The sequence below is a fragment of the Lepisosteus oculatus genome, chromosome 6 (genome assembly GCF_040954835.1).
Source record: "Lepisosteus oculatus isolate fLepOcu1 chromosome 6, fLepOcu1.hap2, whole genome shotgun sequence".
Taxonomy (NCBI): Eukaryota; Metazoa; Chordata; class Actinopteri; order Semionotiformes; family Lepisosteidae; genus Lepisosteus; species Lepisosteus oculatus.
Genome location: NC_090701.1, coordinates 29,290,818 through 29,315,556, shown reverse-complemented (window position 1 = coordinate 29,315,556; position 24,739 = coordinate 29,290,818). Strand labels below are relative to the sequence as shown.

Here is a 24,739-nt window from a genome sequence, read left to right as displayed (position 1 = left end):
TTGTAAACAAACAAAAGCCAAGTAAGGGTAATTTACCAATAAGGGACTTGAATTATAGGGTGTTTATATTGCATACAGCAATATACCATGTTGCTGCTTTGCATTTAATGAGCTTTTCAGCAAAATACAATTTTATTGCTATATCACTAAAGAATTTCAGAATCACAAACAATCATATCATATTGACTTAGTTCCATAGAGTTTTCTGGATGCCTGAATAAACTAAAATTAGAATTCTTTGTTATTATTTCAGGGACAGCAGAGAGGAGTAGTGGTTAGGGCTCTAGATACAGAAGTGGAGGGTCATAGATTCATGAGTGGGTAGCTCCATTTGTAGCCTTACTCAGTGTACTTCACAGACAATCACAATAAATGCCATGCTGTATAAATGGTTAAATCTCTCGGCAATCATTTGTAAATGAGAATTTATTCCCAAACAGACTATCCAGATGAAAAACGAGATGTAAAATAAAAATAACTATTGTGCAGGTAATCATAATTACAAATTATGTGCATGTGATAAGGCACCAAGAATGGTGGCACTTTAGTCAGGGAGATGAGACCTGTGTTCAAGAATTCCTGTGTTCTGTTCACCACTGGAAGAGTTATCGCAGCGGAATGTTGGACTCACTCAGTGTAGAACCCCTATGTGTATTTGAACCCTGTGCCTTTCCTGGTGTGCATATACAGTGCTGTGAAAAAGTAAGTCACCCCAATAAAAGGTGTGTGTTTTTCAACATATTTGCATGTATGGATATGTGATCTTCATTTCACAATATTGATAGATAAAGGTGATCTAATTTAACAAATAACAATCAAAATTATTCTTTGCAATCATTTATTCAACAAAAAAAAGTCAGAAATGCAATTGCCTACTGTGGAAAAAATAAGTACACACCCTAGCTTCAGCAGCTGGTGTTGCCCCCTTTAGCAGAAATCACTTTCTTGTAATTGTCTGTTAGTCTTCTTCATCGACTTGGAGAAATGTTTTCCTACTCCTCCTTACAGAACTCCTTCAACTGTTTGAACTGTTTGAATAAACTTGATGTTTCGCTTCAAGTCCCACCACAGTATTTCTATGGGGTTAAGATCTGGGCTTTGACTTGGCCATTCCATAACCCTCCATTCTTCTTTTTGAGCCATTCTTTTGTGGATTTTCTTGAGTGTTTCGGGTCATTGTCTTGTTGCAAGGTCCATTTATGGTTCAGCTTCAGCTTTTTGACAGATGGCCTCACATTCTCCTCGGGTACTCTCTGGTACAATGTGGAATTCCTGGTTGACTCTATGATGGGAAGCTGGCCAGGCCCTGAGGCAGCCCCAAACCATTATGCTTTCACCACCATGCTTTACAGGTCGTAAAGGCAGTTTTTGGTTTTCACCAGACATGACGTCTGCCCAAACAGCTCTACCTTTGTCTCTTCCATGCAGAGCACATTGTTCCAATAGTCCGGATTTTCACCTAGGTGTTGTCTGACTAACTTCAGTTGTGCATCTTTATTCTTTTTTGAGACCTCTCATTTAGGGCAAACGTGCGCTGTCTCTTTCGGATGGTTGCCTCATGCACTTTGACATTGATTGAGGCAAGACTTGCCTGTGAATCCCTTGATGTTATCCTGGGGTTCTTGGAGACTTCCTCCAGCATCTTTTGTTCAGCTCTTGGGCTGAATTTGGTGAGACAATTTTCCTGGATAGATTGCCAGTAGTTTGAAATTTTCTCCATTTGTAGATGATCTTTCGGACAATGGAGTGATTGACTACAAATTGCTTCTTCTTGAGGGTGCTCCAACCCTTTCCTATTTAAGTTCATTATGTGCACCTGTCCCTTGTTTTCCTTGTTATTATTTAAAGACTAGTGCTCCCACTATTCCCTGCTCTGCATTGGAAGATGGGCGCCCAGAAGCCCGCCTGCTAGCGGGTCCTGGGGAGACCCAACGGCATAGGCTTCATCATGGCTTCCTGACCTGCTGAGTTTGGGGCTCGAAGAGCCTGGCCTCGTTACTGTTTTTATCCTCCTGGTTCCCTGTCCCCGTTCCTGTTCCAGATCCCGTTCCGTTGTCTGTCTCGGATTGGATCTCCCGGCTCCTGGACCCTGGACTGCCCCCCGGTTTCCCCTTTGGACTAACTTAGGACTTATTCACCTGCGCCACCCCCCCTGAGCACCCGATCACAGCCGTCATGCCCCCCTGTCTGTCATCCCGTCCTGCTCCTAGTGTGTTTCCCTTGAAGTATTATTCCAGTCAATTCTGGATTATATCGTCTGCATAGGGTCCAAAATACACACTACTCGGTAGTCAGGACCAGCTCCTGTGACAGAAATAGGCATCAACAATCTTTCTTCTGAGGCCCTCAGAGAGCTGTTTGCTGTTTGTGGCACGATGTAGCCACACACCTCAATTGCTAAGACCAAACCAGACCACAGGTTTCTGATGTTTATATAAGGCAGCGCCCTCAAGTTACTCTCTTTTGATGTTCTAATCATTTGCCCCTGTTTTGGTGCACCTGATTCTAATTTTAGGCATTTGATGCAATGATTAAGGTAGGGGTGTACTAACTTTTTCCGAACAAGAAAATTGGATTTCTGTTGATTTAAATAGTACCAATGAGTGCAAAATGGGATTTTTAAATGTTATTTTTTTAAAATTAGATCACCTTTATCTATCAGTATTGTTGAAATGACAATCAAATATCCTTTTGTCCAAAAATGTAAAAAGAGACAATCGTTTTCATGGGGTGTACTTACTTTTTCACACCACTGTATATCAAGATGTTTAATGTCCGCAGTGACTGATGATTTTTTAAAGCAATTCTCAAGTTAAAGACCACTTGAGAAGTTGTTTGTGAAGGTGGCTTCTGAGTGGCTTGACCGGTAAGGACACTTATTTGTAGTCAGGTTCAAGTCTGGATCATGTCATTATCTGACTATGACTGGGAGGCCCCACACAGCACCAGGTACCTTCAGAGTATCTGCAGCCTGCTCTGAGCTTGCAGTGGTGTCAGTGAGAGCTGCACCTGTCTTCATGTTGTTGCTAATTCTGCTGTGGGAAGTATGGAACTCACTGTGCGAAGGATGGCAGATGGCTCTGGGAGTGCACCGTTCAGAGGAGAATGTACACAGTCCTCATCTCTGCAGGTGGTACAAAGGTCGTGGCAGCAAAACAGAACTGAGCAACAAATGTCATATTGTATGGGTGTATAAAATGGAAAGTAGTTGGCGAATCCCTTTTTTTGTTACATGAACTATGAAATATTTTTTATGAAATGAAATGCTGTGTACTCTCATCCAATATCATCCATCGCTTACCTTTCTCCACCCCCAGATTCGTGAGTTGGTCCCAGAATCCCAGGCCTATATGGATCTCCTGGCATTTGAGCGCAAACTGGACCAAACCATCATGCGAAAGCGGGTGGATATTCAGGAAGCTCTGAAGAGACCTATGAAGGTACGGCTCCTGTTTCCCTCCATCTCATCCACTTCTGGCCAGTCACTGGTAAAAGCAGGTCAGGTCTACTTGACAAGTTCCTCATTAGTTTCCAAGTGAAATGCAGGGAGAGATATGAAGCCTGGGGACAGCAAATGAGAATGCTGCTCGTCAATGAGGGATATACCGCTGTGCTCCCTGAGCCAAAGTAATGAAATCAATCATTTCAGGCATGGTACTCAAATCCACATTAAGCACCACTAGTACAGATGCACACTTCAAAAAGGAGAAGCCAGACTCCAGAGCTGTAAACAGACTGGATGGCTAAATATATTTAAAAAACCATTGTATTAGACAGTTTTTTAATTAACTCTGTGTTTTTGTGCTTTACCTACAGTATCACCAGTTTGTTCAGGGATGTATTGCTGTATTCAGAATTTTGAGAATCTTGGCAGTGTTAAGGGTTCTAAATGTCAGTCAGAGCTAAGGTTTCTTTTTTAGGGAGTTACCAAAGAGTGCTTTCCTGTACCTCCTGTGGTTTTGCAGGCAACAGCAGCTCTAAGTATCATCAGTGAGAGCTGTGTCTAACTTCAGGTTGGCACAGGCACGTGGTTCAAGGCAGGAAAATGGGAGAGCAGATTTGTATTACACTGTAGATGAAGAAGTCCCTGTCTTTATTCACAGCAAAAGCGCAAGCTGAGACTGTACATCTCAAACACCTTCAACCCTGCCAAGCCAGATGCTGATGACTCCGATGGCAGCATTGCATCGTGGGAGCTGCGAGTGGAGGGGAAGTTACTGGATGATGTGAGCTGCTTATCCTGTTAGCCTGGCTGTCTTTCCATCTTTCTTTCCTGTTTATTGTTTTTTCTGTCTTTTAAAGTGTCTGTGAGTCTTTCTTCTGCATGCAAATGTACTTTTTCCTTTTCTTTTAAATTCACTCTTTTAGCTTAAGTATCTTTGTGAATGTTTTTCTTTTTTTAGTCTGTAGCTCTATGAGGTCTTTCGGGTATACTGCTGTTGTATATTGACTTATTCCATAACTATTTACATTTGATTAGAAATTCATCAGGGAAAGAAGTCCATATGCTTCTTCTATAAATCATTATAGCTGAATCACGTGTGACAAAGTGAGACATCACATAGAAAGCAAAATGTTTTGTGCTTCTAAAAATGATATGCAGGAGTTGAGTGACTTCATTAGTTATCTACAGTGTTGATTAAAAAAACTTTAACTGTGGTAGAGGTCAGGTCTGACAGCTGAGTAAGATGAGAAGAAAATAATTTCTTAACAAGTCTGTTGCAACGTCTGCTTTAAATATTAGATGGAAGATACAATTTCAAGTTATAATGGACTTTTTCATCCTGCTTTGGGTCCATTGTCTGCAGAATTAGGCTTCCTAGGTGCAGGTTATCAAAAATGAATGGTAGTTCATTGAGCTCTTATGTACTTTATACTCCCTATTATCAGTCTGAGTAATATGCTACAATATTATTAGAAATAATATCCTTTACGTTTAATTGCACAGTGAAGTGCATACTCTCTTAGATGTGTCTTTTTGAAATGTAAAGACAGAATGTATTGAAAAATACCTTAAGCTACCTTTTTATGTAAATATATATTATTCCAGTAAAAAAAAAAATTAATCGTGTCAAATTATACATACATATATGGTTTCTAAACTCTTCCATCTGACCACAGAGGTAGCTTCATTTCAGTTTCAGACTGTGCTTCTGTGAAACTCATTGAAGATATTTTAGATGTGACAAAGACCTCCAAAGAACACACAGCACTGTGAATGTGGTGCTGTTCACAGGTCTGATATAAGCAGTGAAAGAGCCAACAGTAGTGTCTAAGGGAGAGAAAATGAAAGGGTCATTTGCTTGTTCACCACATAGTTTTGGCGCCACACCATGTTGGCATGGCGATGATGGATGCAATTCTCCTTGAGGTATTTTGCTGTAGATGTGCACAACTTGTTTGTCCTAGTGAATATTCACTTCTGCCAGCTCTTCTGGCTTCATGTGGAGGCATTTCAAGATCTGTTCTTTAAGCAAATGTAAAACCAAACTAGAATCAACTTAAAAACACACACAAGGTTGATGCAGCATATAGTATTCAGTTTATTCCAACTATGACCCAACAGATTTTAAATCAATTTTCCAAACATTGTTTGTAGTCATAAAATTGGGTTGGTTTTTGATGGTTATCTGATTAACAAGCAGTTAGCTATCCTAAGCAAATAAGGTTATTTTATAATTAAAATGTAGGGTTCCCTATTATTGACGTTGTGGTTGGCATCACAGTAAGTTAATGGTGTTTCTAAATCATTTAGTGGCTCAGTGCTTTATTAACTAAAAGATCCATTAAAAAAATTGCCAGTATTTGCCATTGGGACAGCATGTGCAGGAAGTGAGACTGAGCAGCCTGAGGACATGTTTGATAAAAATTTCCTTGAGCTCCATGTCAGACATATAACAGCATTGCTAGGGCTTGTCTTACCAGCTTTTCATAACCACAGAGTTACATGATCTGCTGCAGATCCAGTTGAGTCTTCATTGTCATGTTCAAGATCAGATAAGAGAATGAAACTGAGGATGAGTTGATGTTCTGCAGTGGAATATAACAGAAATGCCTAGACTGTCTAGACCTTGTATAAGATGAGTAAAAGAATCCAATAAATCATTTTACCAAGTTTCTAACCTGGTTAGTTGGACAGCCCTGTTTAGCCTACTCATTCCAACATGAATAACCAGATAGAAGCCTGCTGGGATTAGGCACTGAATCCATACATTCAAGTCCCTGCTTCAGGGTTCTTTAAAGCAAAATAGCCAGTTCGAAGGAGGCTCTCAATAGACATAATACAGGGCAGTAGGACTCTGACTGGCTGCTTGGTAGGTATGGAGCGTTTTCTGGGGCAGATAGTGTGTTGAGCTGTTTGATGGGCAAAGCAAGTATATGGAGATGTTGGTTGGGTCGCAAGTATGTAAGATTATAATCAGGAGAATTAACACTAAGGATGTGTGGAGAGGATTTGTAGTTGCATGTGGACTCGTTGGAGTGTGACGTTTCACTGTGGTTGCGGTGTGAAGATCTGTCAATAGCTTCAGTAAAGCCAAGGTCTCTGGGGTGTAATAGTAGGTTGCTCGTCTGTGTCAGGGCTATAGGGGATCATAGGGCTATGTGGGGTGTATTTGGAGTATTTGTTATGTGTTAGAGGATATACAGTTCTATTTGTGTTCTATAGAGAGCACCAGTGTAGTATTCAGCTCACTGTGCCTCTTGTGATTCCCCAGCCTGGTAAACAGAAGAGGAAGTTCTCATCCTTCTTTAAGAGCCTGGTGATTGAGCTCGACAAGGACTTGTATGGACCAGACAACCACCTGGTGGAGGTGAGACTCACAACCATCTTTGGCAGCCTGCCCCTTCCACGTCTCCATCTGTCTTTGTATCCATACGTCTCCATCTGTCTTTTTTATCCATTCCTCCAGATGTTTGTCTCAGTCAAAAAGTTCAGTTTCTGTCCACTAAAATTATTTATGTTTACACTTGCATTCTGATATTGTTCCATTAAGAGTCAGATGTACTTCCCTGTAACAGTACAATTACAGCTGTGAAATGGTAGGTGGTATATCTGCTGGGAGAAGAGCCTTCTGACACACATTGTGCCATTCAAAGACTCTCTGATGTTTTATCCATACATGGTGTGTGATCCCTCCAACTTGTAGAAAACAAAAATCTCACTAGTCATCACAAAAGCATCTAATAGAAAATACTGGTAGAAAAACTAAAAGTTAAACATAACTCTATGACATAGCTATGCTACAACATAGAGAAGAAACATATTTTTAAGTGCCTCAATGAAAGTGAAGGCAGCAATGTGTTGATGTTGCTTCTTGGCCTTCAGTGCCTCTTGGGAATTTTCTCCTCTGGTACCAGCATGTGTCCTGAGCATTTCCATTGCAAATATGCCAGCTGTGCCAGCCACATGTTCTCAAATTTTGAGTAGAGGATGTATTCCAAAATGTATTAGGTTGCAGAATTGTAGTGTAAACTATGAGAATATCAAGATAGACCTCCTTTCTGTCTGTTCTACAATATTTGTGCTTGTGTCAACACACCTATATAAGATCATTTAAATTCTGTTACACCAACATGGATGGTTTCTGGAATATTAAGGGACACTTGGACCTGTACTACAGATTTGGAAAATTGGCTTCATCACTTCTGCAGTATTAAAAGGGTTGTATCTGATCTGGTTTTAGTATATTTCGTAAGGGAGAACAAGATCTGATGTAAGTTACATAGTACCACTGAATCTTAATATATCAGGGCAGTTAAGGTGATAGACTGACTTCTTCATAACACTTTTAATCAGATTAGGCATAATTAAGGAAATGAGTTCTGCCTTTCCTATTGGTTGACTTCAGGGTTTGCTAAGTTTATTTACTTGTGCAATATATTACCACTTATAGTTTCTCCATAAAACGTTTTCCTAAGTTTTAAATATACTGCACAAGGAATCAATTATAGAAACCAAAGCTACAAGCTGCACTACATGAGGGTTTAATGCAAGAGCTCTATTCTCACATAAGTACATGATTTTCTTCCTCATAAAGTTTTAAAAAAATAAAAACAGCAACATTAGTTTTACCCATGTAGTGAAATATTTCTTAAAAAGATATAGGCTTCATACACAGAGCTTCCACACCCAGACCTAGAGCCCAGGGAGAAAGGCAGAGTATCGCTGCTCTGACGAAGGCCCCAGTGGTTGACTGGAGGTAATATCTTTGTGTCTGAGCAGGGCTGAGTGTACTTACCCACACAGACATCATGTCTGTTTGGGGTTTGGTTGGTGCTATTATAGCACACTGGTCTGTCATAATCACTGGTAAACTAATGACCGATCATCCTGAGGCAGTGTTTAAGGATTTCGGTACAAAGCACACAGCACAATTATGTTTATTCTCAGTATTCTGAGAAGAAGAAAAACACAACAAACCATAGACAGGCCAGACTTTGCAAAGAAGCGTTTCAGTTTTGCTTCAGTGCTGTAGCACTGTAATGGTATGAGTGTAATGGTATGATGGGCACAGAATTGAGCTTTACTTAAGCTTTTACTTACCTTGTTCAGTTTTACTAGAGTAACTTAAAGGTAACCTATGAGTGAGGATGTAGAAGAAGAGAAAGGGGTACTGATGAAAGACTGTATTCGTATCTCAGACATGCCATGCAGGACATATGAACAGCACCAGCCTTTCAAACCAAAATCATCAGTTGACACCTCATATGTCATCATTTCCTTCATAGAACATTATTAAAGTAATAGAGTGCAAAACAGAATTTGGAGAAGGTAGCTGCAACAGCATGCATAGGCTGCAAAAGAAGAGGTAAAGGTTTATTCCGTGCTGAAGGGAAAAAAAGAATAAAGTAAAAGAAAAGGAATCTGGAATCCTTTCAGCATGGAATAAACCCTTACCTGTTCCAAATCAGAATTTATCCAGTCTTAGAATTCTGTACAGGTAGTAAAGCATGTTTTTTTTTTATTATTTGACTTGCCTAAAGACAGTAGCTCCATGTTAAACTGAATTTTAAGATCATTAGATAATGTTGCCTTCCAAAAACTGAGTTCTGGCTAGCTTGTGACTTTACAGATGTATGGAATGACGATGTTAAAATCAAGTTAAAAGTCTCTGCTGTCTCAGACTTTAAACTAATAAATGACTTAGCAATTTTATAGTTAACCAGAAATGGTTTCAAATTAAACTGTTGATCAAGCTTTCTTTTTTAATCAATAGCATCTTCAGATAAAACACAATCTTCTAAACAAGTGATTTCTTCACTGTTGTGAATGGAAAATGTTTTTCATACCACTGTTTTCCTCACCCTACTATCTGTAAAGAATGTACTGTTTGAGGGATATATTACTGAACACAGTATATATCAATGATGTCTATTGTAATAGGATTTGTGGCTTGTAAATATTAACCTACTGTACAAGGGAATCAGTTTTTAATTTATCCTAAAGAACCATTAGTCTCTAGAAAGTCAGTGACAGACATTGCATGATGTTTGCAAGAAAAGCAGCTGTTAAGCTTTTAAGCTTAGGCTTTTTTTTGTTTTAAAAGTCACAATGTGTAACCGAGTGAAATCCATTAGAAAGAACTTCGGTTTTTCTTTTCAGTTGCTGAGCCGCAACAAAAAGGTAAGACTCAATCTCACAAACTGTTCACAAGCTGCTTCTTAAAGGTGTGTGTGTGTTGAGGGAGTGTGGGCATTGTCAGGTCTTATGGGCAGCTGGATCCTTTGCAAAAGACTGATAGAGGCTTCGAACAAACAGACTCAGAGCTCGAACCTTACATGAAAAATATGATATCAGTTCTACAGTGCTTTTGGTGGCCCTGAGTGGTCCTGGATGGACTATTTCTGGGTTATGAAATATGTTACACCTGTAACAGGAGGGAGCAGACTCAGTATTAAAACATACAAAGAATGTGACACAGTCTGTACTGGTTTCTTTACAGTATGTTGATTCATTTTTAGTACACATGCATTAAAATGCTTTTGCTTAAGATTTAAGAATAATTGGGTATATTTAACTGACTTTATTTTTTAATTTTCCATGTTAATTTATATTCTATTTTTTTTGTTATTCTGAGTGCACCATGTTGCCATGGTACCTCAACAAGGTCTCTCACAATTGGAAATATGGTATCCTAGTAGGTTCACTTGGGTAGGACACTGTAACAGCATTACCTGATTCATCATGAGCACACAGGAGTGCTCCACCTGTCTGTAGCAACATGAAGTGTCGGTCTAAAGAAGACAGGCCTACAAACATAGTCAAACATAGAACTGCTGTCACACAGGATCAGTTGCAGGAGGACATTTATGGAAAAAGTTGCTCCTCTAGACCATCTTGTCTGCTGCATGATAATGACAGGCCTCAAGTGTTGTGGAAACTACTTTGGAAATGCTGCCAACTAAAGCTACAAGCAAAACCATAAAAAATGCAGTTAGTTACATATAAAATGTTCTCATTGAAAAAAGTAACTAGCTATACATAAAGCTATTTTAGAAATATTTTAAACATAGCTAATTTTGAATTATGTTAAATTTAAAGAAAATGCAGTATTTATATTCTAAGCAAAGTATTTTATATGCTGTATAACATACAGTATGTTGATGTGTCCTGAAAGTAAGATTTCAAAATGGGAAATTGAGGACTTATTTCATTTGGTATGAAAGATGTCATCAGCACTGAAGAGATTTACTATCTGTACTGGTAGACAGGCTTCATAAAATAAAAACCTGCTTAAGCACTGGTCAGGACATATTATCTGAAAGGATTAGAATCTGTCGGTTTCCTCAAGGCAAAAAATTAAGGCCTTATAGTTAAAACTGTTTTGTTGTTCTTTTTGATTTCAGTGTGGCATTCATCCTTCGCAACTCACACACTGATGCAGCTTGCCACTGACACCACAAATTAAATTGAACTTTTTCTAGGTGCAAAGTGATTCACGGAGGAAGTAGGAACACACATTGAGCATATCACACTGGTGACTTTGAGCTGCAGAAAGTTATGAATGAAAGTAACCTGGGTATTTAGGCAGATTTTTCTCTGTCCTCCTCAAGACAATGTGGGAAAGAATTAGAAATGGTAAAAAATAATATTTAGCAAAAGGTGTGGAATTTAAATCAAGGGATGTTAAGCTGAAGTTTTTGAATTCACTATTAAGAACACATTTTGAATATTGATTTTAGTTTTGGTCACCACAAAAAGGATATTCTTGACAAGAACGATTCCTGACTTGGAGGGTTGGTGTATGATGAGTTAAAGAGATCAATATCTTCAGTCTGGAGCAATGGAAATTTAATGAAAGGGTATGCAAATTTAAGGGTGTAGTAGAAATTAGAAAGCACTCTGAGGTCTAAACTCTAGGCACCCTCAAAAAAAGAATAACATTTTGGAATCAGTTATTAAACAACCAACAATACAAATGGCTGCCTCCTCTCATTTGCAAAATGTATGGTCTAAAATTACTTTCCATGTGGTTTCTCTATAGAAACTTTTCACGCGGTCTGTACCACCATCGGTATGAACATACTGTTTTTATACTGCAATTTGTGTTAATATATGTGTGTAAAACACTTGTTCGTTTTAGGAGAAGTTTTACATTTCTGATTTTTTAACTGACCTTTGAAATGTCAGTTTGATCAATTATTTCATTTCAGATGTTTCTTATCTCCAAATTGCTAATTCTACATTCTCTCATCCTAGCATTAATCCCGCATCAGCAGGGTCCGCTTGTCGGCACGCCCGTCTCCATTTGGTGGTTTGAACCAAATCTTTGAGCTGACGTTGCCATTAAATGCGACCGGGGAAAAAAAAACGGAGGGGGGGGGAGAACATAGTAATGTAGCCAATTCACAGAGGGGGATTATTAGGCATGGGAAATTTGGCCAGGACGCCGGGGTTACACCCCTACTCTTTTAGAGAAACACCCTGGGATTTTTAATGACCACAGAGAGTCAGGACCTCAGTTTTACATCTCATCCGAAGGACGGTGCCTGTTTACAGTATAGTGTCCCCATCACTATACTGGGGCATTAGGACCCACATGGACCGCAGGGTGAAATTGCTAACTCTACATTAAACAACCCATATAACCTTTTCATTAAAATAGAAAAAAAATAAGAGTAACTAGGGCTGTAGCTAGAGCTAAAGCATGCACACTGATCAATATTATATTCTTACCCTGATGTCATTAGAAGAGCAGCAGAATACCCTGAGTAGATATGATTTAGAATTTGTGCCCAGATCTTACATACTGCACATGTTTGTCAAGTTGACCATGAAATGTGCTGCAGGAAGTGTTAGGGTTTAAGAAAATAATAAATTCAACCTATGCCAAATGTGTCGTTACTCTTCCAGCTCATTTGAGCTGTTTCTCCCATAATTGGTATTGTTTCTATCAGTGATTCACACTTTTCATATAGATGGGAGATATCCTACAAAGTTACCAAATTAAAGAATTCAAGATTTCTGATTCTGAAGCAGACTATGTGATTGATGTGCAGAAAAAAACAACATTTCAGAAAAATGCATTTCTGTTGGAAGTAAAAAGACAAATGGAGACTTCTGGATTTACATTAAAATGGACTGTAATGGATGAATAATAGCATTCCTGCCTATAAATTGCCTTGGCCTAGTAGTATAATAGTAATTCTGTCACTTATATAACACTTTTCTGGACACTCCACCACCACCAATATGCAGTACCCACCTAGATGATGGAATGGCTGCCAAAGTACACCAGAACACTCACCACACATCAGTTATTAGTGGGGAGGAAAACAGAGTGATCATCTATGTGGCCATAACTGGTAAAGGCCAGGGGGGAAATTTAACCGGGTTGCCAGGGTAACACCCTTTTATATGTACCTTACATTACATATATACTGTATGTGCGCCTTTCTCCCTAAGTATGGAGAAAACCCTAAAACAATGTACAAATAAGACTGGGAGATTTCATTATGAATCTGGTATACTTCATTATGGATTGATATGTATTGAAGAAGGATTGGGAGTTCAGTGCACGCTTAATGTGATCTGGGTTGAATGATGATGTTTGTGCGGAAAATAACACAGTTGAGTTGCACTGCAACTACAAAAATACATCTGGTAAAAAAGTGGTAGGAGGTGCTAACTCGAAAGTTGTAGTTCTCTACTTTGAAATTAAAATAGTTCGCTAGAGCAAAGCTACTGAAAAAAGCAGCTCACTCTGTTCGTGTTGCTGCGTTTAGCAGGTTACAACCCAGCACTGCAGAGCACACAGTGCCACCCGCACCAATGAGTATTTAAAGTGCTACCGGTGTGGTAGGGATGTGTGAGTCCCCACAGCCCTAACCTGGCAATAAATAATTTCCTTAGAGTCACAGGTGTCTGGCAGCTGATTCAAATGTGGTGTTTCTTTGTCATGGTGAGACAAGTAAGTGAGCAGATTGGGAGCCAATATAGATAATTATATTTGCCGTATCATTGGTAAAAGATCCCATGGCGCTTTTTTTTTAAAGAGTAAGAATGCTAATCCCGGTTAATTGTCGTAATTCTGCTCTGAGCTTCTTCAAACCGGCCTTCCTAAAGTTTCCCCTTCATTTAAATTACACAAGCAATGTGCCATTAATCATTGCTCCACCTGATCTACTGTGTAGTAGGGCTGGCTGGCACATGATGGCAGCTGTATGTCACCCTTATGGCTGTTGTAGCTGAGTGATAGATAAAGTGGGTCCCCTCCAATATAAAAGCGAGGAATTATTATTCCTTTATCTATATATGAATAAATGCCTTGCTGTGAGAACCCATTATTACCAAGTTAATTGAGAAACTCTTATATTGCTTATGATTAAGTGGTACATTTCCCGATCTCTTCCTTAAAACCTGTCTGCGTGGTTAGGGTTGAAAGATCGTGAATTCCATCAAAACAAAGATTCAAGGTACAAATCTGAGAGATGTAAACCATTACAGTACTGTCCAGACACTGACAAAAACAAAGGTCTAATGAAATGATAGAAGTAATAGGAAACAAACCAAGCAGGAGCTCCTCTGGCCTCACTGTGAGGATACCATCTTGTGACTTTTAAGCAACAATATGAAGTTGGGCATGTGGTGGTGAGGATCTTGTCTGTGGGCAAAAAACATATTACTACAGTATTTCTATCCCAAATTATAATAATATCAATAAGTATGATAGGGTAGGTATGGAATATATTTTAATTGCCTTGGCATTTTCAAATTGCTTCGCTACAGAATAATTTGAAACATCTCATAGTCCTTTTCGAATAAATGAATATAAATAGTTCAATTTAATGGCATATCTTTAAAGTCTCTCAGAACCCTCTCTAATTATCTGATTCATTATTTTGTTTGACTCTTTTGGTTTTCCAAGTTTCTAAAAAGGCAGTTTCAGCCATTGTGCAGCAGTCCCATGGTGTACTAGAGAAAGTCATGAATGTCATGTTAAAATCTGCCCCCAGGTTTACCCTAATCTGAATTTCCCTTTTTCTCACTTAAATACACCGGATTGCTGCTGGTTTCCTGCTGGGATGGTCTATATAACAGTATGGCAAGGTTTGTTGGTGTTATGATTACCTTTCACCTCACTGCCTCGACTGCAAAACTGATCGTTTTCTGAGATTTTCATTTTTAACCAAGATGTAGTTAATTAAGTGTGATAACGCGACATCATATTAATTGTTGGAAGAAATGTACAGAGGCTGTTACTGATGAAGCTGTCTTTGAATCGAGAACTGATAATGTGCTTTCCTCGAGAGCAATTCAAAGGGCGAAAAAAAATGGTTTTGAAGGTCTCTGCCTGTTAATGGATATTAATTTCATTACATGGCAAAGCGGTCTGAACAATGTCATCTCTCAGTATGTGAAAAAACGTAGCAGGAGCACATACCTGTTTCCCCAGGTTATTCCATCAAATCCTTTCCAAATGAGGTTCAGTCTCAGCCTCACCCAGGGCCTGTTCTCAGAGATCATATAGTTCAGTTTCACAAACACAAGAGGGGCTTGAAAGAAAGATGTGCGCTCTGTCTGCAAAAAAATAAAAGATTTAAGGAGCACACTTTACTAAGACAATTACGGCAGTTACCTTTCCAGTCTGACATGTGCCTGATTGAAGAGGAATGTTGTGTTCTTTGAAGAATGAATGAGGATTTTTTTATTTTATTTCTTGTGAGAAAGAATATGCCACAGTACTTTTGTTGCCACCAGCCTGATTTCTCAAGGCATGCTGTGAAGAACGCAGGTGTTTTGCAGACACACTTGTGCGTGAAGCGAATGGGTGATGCTGGGTAAGGAAAGAGATCGGGAAGAGTGAGGATGACCCAGGGAATGAAGGCTGCAGAGTAACGGGCTCCAATGCAGTTTCCCTTTAAGGCACGGATGTGTCTGTGTGTTGTGTCTTGGCAGTGGCACCGCACCCCTACCACGCAGGAGACAGATGGCTTCCAGGTGAAGCGGCCGGGAGATGTGAGCGTGCGCTGCACTCTGCTGCTGATGCTTGACTACCAGGTAAGGGCGCTGTTGAGCTACACAGGCTGGTGGGCAGCTGAGCTTCAATAAGTAATATGTTAATAGAGGGAAAGTGAGGCTCCCGATGAGCAGTAAAAATCAGGCTGTCCAAGATACCACAACTGCCTGTCAGCTGACTGTATCACATGAAGCAACTGTTGCTTTTGAGGTTTTATTGTTTAACATAGAGATGCACAGTTATAATGTGGCTTTTCATCAGAATTCTTAGTAACCGGAGAAATAGTTGTCTGGCACTGCAGCTAGTAGTTTAGCCTTTATTGGTAAATTGTGGTAAACTTCAGGTGGGATGAAGTGGTGCCCTTGTGAGCCTTTCCTTGCCCTGTCTTGCCGTCATCTTAAAATGAACGTTTTTTGCAATCCAAACAGAAAATTATAATCCCTCAAATGTTTTGGAGTGGTTCGATTTCCCCCAGGTTCAGAATAAAGATTCATCTTTGTTTTAGTAAGTACTGCTGTGGGGAGCTAACCTGTTCCTTCCCCTAGCCCCCCCAGTTCAAACTGGACCCCAGGTTGGCACGGTTACTGGGCATCCACACACAGACCCGCTCTGCCATCATCCAGGCACTCTGGCAGTATGTCAAGACCAACAAGCTGCAGGATGCCCACGACAAGGAGTATATCAACTGTGACAAGTACTTCCAGCAGGTATTCCTCTTCTTTTTCTTCTTCCTCTTCCTGTCCTACTCTTCATTGTCACTCATCTGGCTGAAGACTTTATCCAAGCTGAGTTACAAGGTAACTGTCCCTCCTCCCCATTCAAGTGCCCTTATTTCACCCAGGGGAGATAAAGTGCACAATGCGGCCTTTTCTAATCAAATTTACTTTTGCTTGTTTCAAAAAGTCTTCCGTTTTGTTTTTTTTTCCCTGTTGTCTGCATATACTCTATAGTTACCTGAATGTACTCAAACATTTAAACATCAGCTTGTCATTGGTGAACTCTTCTGCCGTCTGCTTTTTTCCCCAGTTTGTTTTCTGATGGTGTGCCTCTTTCATCAGCCATTTGTTTTATACCCTTCAATACCTCAACTCTCTGACCCATCACCTAATTCCTGCAAACTGTGTTTTGAGTCTTCGTTGTTTTTTTCTCTTTTGCCGAGATAACCTTTTGTCACGATTTTGCTTATGCTTCCATTTTCTGTTTTGACCTGTGTTCAGATTAAAGACCATTCCCCTCACATTATACTCATGCTGTCTTTGATGCTGAGCCACCTCAAATTTCACACTGTGCTGACTTTTTATTCTCAGGCATTTCTGCTATTTAGAAGGAAAGCTTTTACAGCTTTGTGCTCGTGTTTCAATTTCAATCAGTTATCAAATTACCTTATATCTGTAATACCAGAAAATGTACCAGCTCAGGGGTTCTTAACCTTTCAGTAGGAGAGTGTCAAGAGTTAGTTCATACAACTGTAATTCAGTGAGCTGCATTTCAAAATCCTCAACACACATCCACTGGAACAGTGTCAAATCCATTTTCTTGGTATTAGTTTTTATCAGGTTTTATCAGAAAAGGTAAACATCAGCCCCAAATTTTAGTGTGGATGGATCTTCTATGGAAACGAGGTGTTGTCTTTAATGTTTAAGGTCATTTATAATATTCACTTGTTTTATCTGGATCAATTCTTAAACAACTTAATTCACTCATAAAAAATACAGTTCTCACGTTATAAACCATCCGTCTCTACTACTGCAACATTAACTTTATTTAGTGAACTAAGTACTCCTTATTTGAGCTTAGAGTTTATTTTCCTGATAGATTTACATTTAGATATGAAAAAATCTGAGAGCATTTAAAATAGTTAAAAAGGCAGTATGATTCATTCAAATTATAATTGGATTACCAGAATTGGTTCACCAGATACAGTAAGTCTTGTTTGACATCACACTCACTTTGCTACTGACAAATGCCACTTGACTGTATTTCATAAGGATCTTAGTGATAATTGTTTTACAGCCTGTGTTAGAAGGTTGAAAGAGAATCCTCCCCTCTGGTTTTATCCAAAAAGAATTTAAACAGCCTTTTCTGCATGATCTGGTTTTCATGTTTTTTTTTCGGTATCCATCAGCTGAAAATGACATTTTTTAAAGACTGTTTTAGCACTTCTGCACTTCTGTATCACTATAAATAACTAGCTCAGGCCTTTACCCCAACAACACATCTAGACCCACTTTGCCATCTGTAATGGCCAATATGCAGCTCATTTTCAATAGAGCTATGTCTTCTGCTAAACAATTAAAAAAAATAAACTTTAAAAAAATAATTAAATAATTAAAAAATACATTTTTACTATATACAAATACATACATAAATGCTTGTGTAGAGAAAACCGGTTCAGGGACGCCAAATAACGTAGATTATAGTGGCTCTCTGAAGGCACCAGTTCTGTAGGGTTTGGGCATGTACTGAGACAATTATTAATTGTAGCAGTAAATCACAAAGTTGATTCTTTTGGTGGCTTTAGAATCCAACCATGCGACATAACTCAAACAACGCGCACACACAGGTACTAATACACGAGGATACATTTATTAATACATAGAATATGCATTAATACCTAACAGATCTTATCGAGAGGGTTATCAGAATACAAAAGGTATATTCGGTCAGTTACAAAGAGTTACACATCAAGAGGAAATACGTTCAGTATATCATTCATTAAGACCGTTTCGTAAAGTGAACTTGGTTACAACTTCTACATTAGATACTCAAACAAGTACATAACTCTTAGGAATTAAATTGATATCAACTGGTTGGGATAACAATTGAATTCTCGAGCTGTAATGCATTGAAGTTGAATACTCATCCAATTTCTGGGGATTCAGATCTCCTGCGGGCACAAAGAAACAGTTGCAGGCTGTTGCTGTCCAATCCGCGCTCTCTGGCTCGGTGCCAGGCTGTGCTGTGTGGCTTGCGACGGTGTGCTGCTGATGCTCACTGTTGGCTTTAACCAGCAAAGTTTGTGCACAGGAGAAAAGATGACTGTGGGTCCCAGCAAGTCAGGAAGAGGACCGGTTCATTCCTGATGAAGAGCTAGTTCTGAATAGTGATTCAGCTGTCCACAGTTCTGACCTGTTGATGAGGCCTGCTGCTGGTTACTCTCTGGCAACCTCAACTCTAGACTCTTAGAACAAAGGAAAGTTCTGGCACTCGGACACACTGGCCGTTCCGTGGTTGTCCGGGCTGAGTCTCAGGATGGTCAGGAGGCGCGCTGCGAGAATGTCCTGCCCTTGGGATTCTCCTTTGAATTCCCTTTAGAATTGTTGAATCTGAATCTGAATCTTGTTGAATCTCCCAGGCTCTCTGTGTTGCCTGTTTTTACCTGGAGGAACTTCAGCTCATTGATTGGCTGAAAGTTCCATGGGCATCAGAGTCCCACGTGGGTTACTCGGCCCTACCGGTCCCTGATTGGTTGATCAAGGTGAGATATGAGTCACTTAGTCCTGACACTTAGGAATGCAATCCAGATGTCCAACTCGCACTCCCTAGACAGATAGGCGCCAATGGGTGACCATTGATCATGATAGCCAGGCTTAGCTAAGTGCATCCCCCTTTGGGAGCTGTCCTTGGACCTTAAATCACCTTGCATGAATGGTTTCTCTGTGGCTGCACCACAGAGATGAACAGAGAAATGAGGCCTAATTTGGGAAAGCTCAGAAACACTTAATTCTGCATTATTATTAAGCCTCACCGCTACACTTGTCAATGAAAAAAAAAATCCAAAGCCTCTTTTCATACAACAGTTACAGCTATTCACAGTTAATAAATACCTAGGCATTTAGCTGGAGGGTCTTTAACTTTAACTCATATTAATACATTCTAAGCTAATATCAAGTCTAAGCTTGGTTTACTTTACTGCAACAAGTGTTGTTTTAGACATTTTTCTAGACAGATACTGGTTCTGATGTCCAAACTCCCCATACTGGACAGTGATCGTGTGGCTTACAGAATGACTTCTAAAGCTTCTGTACTTCATATCTTACATCTTTCTTCCATGAGGTTTACTGGTGCCCTCTATGGTACTCATCACTGTGATCTTTAGTCATTGATTGACTGTCCCTCTTTACATACAGTGCCAGACAAATGCTTCACTGGCTCACATTTAATTTACACATTGATTGTTGTGAAATCACCATTGCCACAGATTACAAAAAGCAGTACTTTTATACAAGGGTAACTGCCAACTCTGGGGCCGGTTATTTAAATTTGCCACTGCTGAAGACTGGAATAATCTAGAGGAGTCTGTTGAAATTATCCACTTGTTAACAGTGTAACATCGTGTCAATGTCTGTCCCATTTAGTTTTATTGGCTGTTCTTCTCTTTTTTATTCTCTTCTGTGCAACAGTGGTGGAAGCCTCTTGGCTAGGATGTCAGTGGAAATGAAGATGTGTTCTTAACCAATTCTAGTTCAGTAAAGGTTTATGAACAAATATAGGTACCTTTTCATAGCATTTCCCAACACAAAAAGACAGCTAAAACAAAACTTGTTAATAATGAGCAAAAAACATCAGCTGCAAAAAAAAAAGTTATTAGCCATGTGCAGTGTTGTAGTACTCTATGCACTGTTTTTAATTTTCAACCAAAATGTCCAACATTTCTCTTTTTATACATAACACCATGAACACAGTCTTACTGTTCTTTTACATATTTCTGAATTACTATGCTAAGGAAAGCTCATTGCATTCGACACGTTCCCCCCGTATCTCACACACCCTGGAAAGCTGTAAGCTGAAATTTCAGGCCTGGAATGCCCGTGGAGAAAAATAGGGAATTTTCTATAAAACAAAGTGACTAAGATGCCGCGCCACTGGGTGTTCATAATATTTCAAAAACAAACATTAAAAGAAAATGGAGGTGAGGATGAAATGGTTGTGAGGGGTGATGATAAATCAATACTTAGAGTTTAATAAGTCTATACTTATTAACAAGATACCATAATATAATACATTGACCAATTCACCAATTTTCAATTGAGGATTGTTGGCACCCTAACTAAATATTGTTCATTCCTACTGAAGTTGAGATCATTGTGAAAGTGCAAGATGTTATTTCCCATATTTCTAATGTGCTATTCTGAGAAAGGTCTTTGGGAAGCTTTTACAAGGCTTCAGTTATTTCTGCTGTCACCCCTCTTAACAAAGTTTTCAGACACAGCTTATCCATTTTTTGATGTGGGGCCTGACAGTGATGAGGCCAGGGCATTACAATTGTACGAGTATAAGCTGAATCTGTATGGATGTGAATGTGCGTGATGGACCTGTACTTGACTGCCAGATGTAGTATTGTCCCTCAAATAGAAGACTGTATTCATAGACTGTATTCATGACACACCTGAAGAAGGCTCCACGGCCGAAACGTTGTGTTCTCTTTCTTCTCCTTTTTTTCAGCATGGAATAAAACTATTACTTGTTCCTTTGCAGCCTACGCATGCTGACGCAGCTACCCACCTGTATTCATAGACACTGAAATCACTTTAAAAAACTGTATCTGGATTATTGGCTTCCTTCTGTAAAGCTGTTTTGAAATGAGTGGTTGTGGCTATTATTTCAGTAATCCTTTAACATTCAAGCTGCAAAAAAGATTCATTCTAGATGCTGATATTTCATAGGTAAAGCAGAAAAATTTTTTGCTTTCTTTTTTCCTAAACAAAATATTGACAGCCAGTTCTTGAATGGACTACATCCAAGCCAGAGCTTTGTAAGTTTTAAGCAGTGACACCCATGAATTGCACTGTGTAAGACATGGTGGTAACGGAGCTGGTTGACATGTTGTCTCTTTCCCTGGACAGATCTTTGACTGCCCCCGGTTGAAGTTCTCAGAGATCCCCCAGCGACTCACCAACCTCCTGCTGCCTCCTGACCCCATCGTCATCAACCATGTTATCAGGTCAGATAGGCGCAGCTGGGGGGCAGGTTGGGGTCAGTGCTGCTAGGGCTGAGCTGGGCTTCACTCCCTCGAGCCCCCCAGCACACCAGAACCACACTAACCGAACTTTGCTGAATCACATCAATACATTATCTGACCAATCCAATTGCTGCATATCTATAATGACTGGAGGATTAAAGAATATTAGCGACTGTAATTATTCAGCTGGCTAAACTCAACCCTTACACATTGATCAGTGATAGCCTTTTGCTTGCATTTCGCCCAAGCATGCAGTGTATTTTTAAGTGATAGAGTGTCATACAAAATTTTTATGCCGCCTGAGACTGATCTGAAACACTTCTGTCTGCCTAGTTACAGTAAATGCTTGATAAAATGCATTCAGACAAAATCCTTGCTGGGTACTGTTTTAATTATTAAATGTGTACGGTCATATAAAGTTCTATAGATAGATACTTTATTGATCCCGTGAGGGAAATTGCAGATAACATGTCAAACAAAATAAATTAATTATGTTTGAATTGCTGAATATACATGTTGTATAATATATTGGTCAGATTTCTATTACAATTGTCAGTGTAACAGAGATGGGATCTTGAGGCAGGCAAGTGTCCTTGAACTCGACACAAGAATAATACCAACACCAGAACTGACTAAATGCCCACGCACCACAGTACACTGCTCCTGTAGATGTACCTTATTACAGGCCCAGTTCAGCCGGGCTGACTCCCTGTCCATTCTCTTTGCAGTGTGGACCCCAATGACCAGAAGAAGACAGCCTGCTATGACATCGATGTGGAGGTAGAAGACCCATTGAAAGGCCAAATGAGCAGCTTCCTGCTCTCTACAGCCAATCAGCAGGAGATTGCCTCCCTGGACAACAAGGTCAGCCAATCAGAGATTTCACTAAACCAAATAGGGCCAAACAGAAGACACTGTTATGCTCAATGTTAACCTACTTATTGGGACCACAACATTTATACAGGTATTACAGATACTGTACAGAAACAGGTCATTCTTAGAAATACAGATAATCCTGGCTAAAAAAAGTCATTTTAGGAGCTCAGAAATTCTTTGCATTCCAAAACTGTATCTTAAAGCACTCATCTGTCATTAACATTTCCAAAAGAGAGATGTCAAATATTCAGAGGTTATTAAAGGGTTAAAATTGTATTGGAGTCCATTTAATGTTGTTAATCTTGTTTAGGTTATAGTTGTAAAAAAACATTAAAAACAGATAAAGATTGAGAGAACAAATATGACATTGCACATCACTAGATATCATCACTAGATGACAGTATGTACACACTCAAATTACTTTCATACTTTCTGAAAGATGCAGAAGTGTTATAACTATGTTTTGGGACGATTCTTACATGTGTTGGCATTATCTATGCTATTAATGAAATAACACACATACATATGTAAAATACCTGTAATGACACTAGAAAGTTAATGAGACTGAAGACATTGTAACCTGGGGGGTCCAAGTTTTATCAAACAGATGTGAACTGACTCATCTTATCCCAGGGTATGCAGTCATTCAATTGATGTATCTACTGAGATACTGTAATTGGATGTTCCATTCAAATGTTATACATCTATTGGCAGAAATCAGAACGTAATTTTAAAAAATCAAGTCTAGCAGTAGAAAGATGAAAAATTTAGCATCTCCAGAAATGAGAGAAAAAAAGTTTTAGAAAGAAAAAAACATACACAACTTACTTTTTAAATTGTTTTCCACTCACATACATACTTTTCTAAATGGCTTTTAAACAAACATCTTTGATCATTTTCTCTCCTTTACGGTCACCTTAAACTAATTATTTTCTGTCACCCTCTTTATATCCCCTCTAGATAATATTTTGAGAAGGTGTGGTTATAATTCACACACACATCTAGCCCTACAAACACCAACCTATCTCTCAAGATTTATATCTGTCATTCTCCACTTGCTCACCTTGTAATCAAATCTATCTTCAGAGGTTTCTGTGATGTAAACTGCAGCTGTAGTGAATCCTAGAGGTCACTCTTCATGACTGAAGAAGGCTGGTTCTTCTGTGACAGGCACTACCCAACTTAAAACTAGAGGTTACAAAAAGTGGTTAGTGTCACAAATCCGTATTTTAGTGAAGTTCTGTTTACAAAAGGATTGGACACTATCGGAAAGAGGAATGTATTGTTACCTCACCTTCGGTATTATTTTAGCCTTGCTATTGAAGCTTGCTTCTCCCTCTGCTGTACCTTTCCCAGATTCATGAGACCATTGAGTCTATTAACCAGCTGAAGATCCAGAGGGATTTCATGCTCAGCTTTTCCAAGGATCCCAAAGGCTACATCCAGGACTGGCTCAAATCCCAGAGTCGAGACCTCAAGGTAAGTAATGGATGTGCACAAGAAGTTTATTTTAATGAGATTGTTTTAGTACAGAGAGGAAGCAAAGTGTAATGGTTAAGCCTTTGGACTCATGACTGATAGGCTTAGGTTTAAGTCCCTGCTGCAGACACTACTGTTGTAGCCTTCAGACAGATACTTCATCCCAGTTGCTGCAGTACACCCAGCTGCGGGCACCAGTATTGTTTGGGGCAATCCCATCCAAGGCAGAAATCATGTGCTCTTTAGTCTGCTTAACACAACAGAAACACCTAGTAGCCTCTTTGACTCTGGAGGGAATCTTCTTGTAGGAAAAAACAAATGGCTTTTTGGTAGACCATACGTGAGCAGCAGTTTAATGAGCGCATGAAGGTCTGACTCTACGTGAATTAAATACATGATGTATTTGATGATGATAATAATAATAGTAGTAGTAATAATAATAATAATAATAATAATAATAATAATAATAAAATACCATTACTAGATTGTAATAACCACAGTTGTACAATCACTGTTGCATGATACCTGTTATACTTAAGCATGGAAATATATTCAGAATACCACAGTAAAGACAGTAAAAACAGACCAGAAACCAGCATGATATTGTGAAGATGCCTGCTTGTTGCATTGGATACAATCCAATTGTGTTTCTACTAACGACTCTCAGAAGGCTAAGTGATTCTGAAACTGAGGAGTGTGCTGCTCTGAGTGCTGTCCTGTGATTGGCTGTAGGTGATGACAGATGTGGTGGGCAACCCTGAAGAGGAGAGGAGGGCAGAGTTTTACCATGAGCCCTGGTCCCAGGAGGCAGTGAGCCGCTACTTTTATTGCAAGGTATTTTTTAACAAGGCACAGCATCATTTGACACTGCAGGGATATAGATCCCCTCTGTGTCTCAGGGGATCCACACCCATTTATGTATGTATTTCCCCCCGCAGGGCGTATGAGGGGGGAATAATGG

General features: G+C 39.4%; 1 protein-coding gene across 8 annotated transcripts in view; it reads left to right on the top strand.

Moving 5' to 3' along the window:
* smarcd3b (SWI/SNF related BAF chromatin remodeling complex subunit D3b) overlaps positions 1–24,739 on the top strand; it is a 103,943-nt gene that overhangs the window by 69,928 nt on the left and 9,276 nt on the right. For 5 of the 8 annotated variants that reach the window (XM_069191157.1, XM_069191156.1, XM_015354201.2 and 2 more), the window contains 10 exons: positions 3,318–3,440; positions 4,104–4,226; positions 6,717–6,812; positions 9,605–9,625; positions 15,401–15,502; positions 16,007–16,168; positions 21,308–21,405; positions 22,152–22,287; positions 23,656–23,778; positions 24,511–24,612. In XM_069191157.1, the coding sequence (XP_069047258.1) occupies positions 3,318–3,440; positions 4,104–4,226; positions 6,717–6,812; positions 9,605–9,625; positions 15,401–15,502; positions 16,007–16,168; positions 21,308–21,405; positions 22,152–22,287; positions 23,656–23,778; positions 24,511–24,612 (1,086 nt within the window). The remainder of the gene's footprint in view (positions 1–3,317; positions 3,441–4,103; positions 4,227–6,716; positions 6,813–9,604; positions 9,626–15,400; positions 15,503–16,006; positions 16,169–21,307; positions 21,406–22,151; positions 22,288–23,655; positions 23,779–24,510; positions 24,613–24,739) is intronic. The other 3 variants (XM_015354206.2, XM_015354203.2, XM_006634178.3) reach the window with 1 other exon arrangement.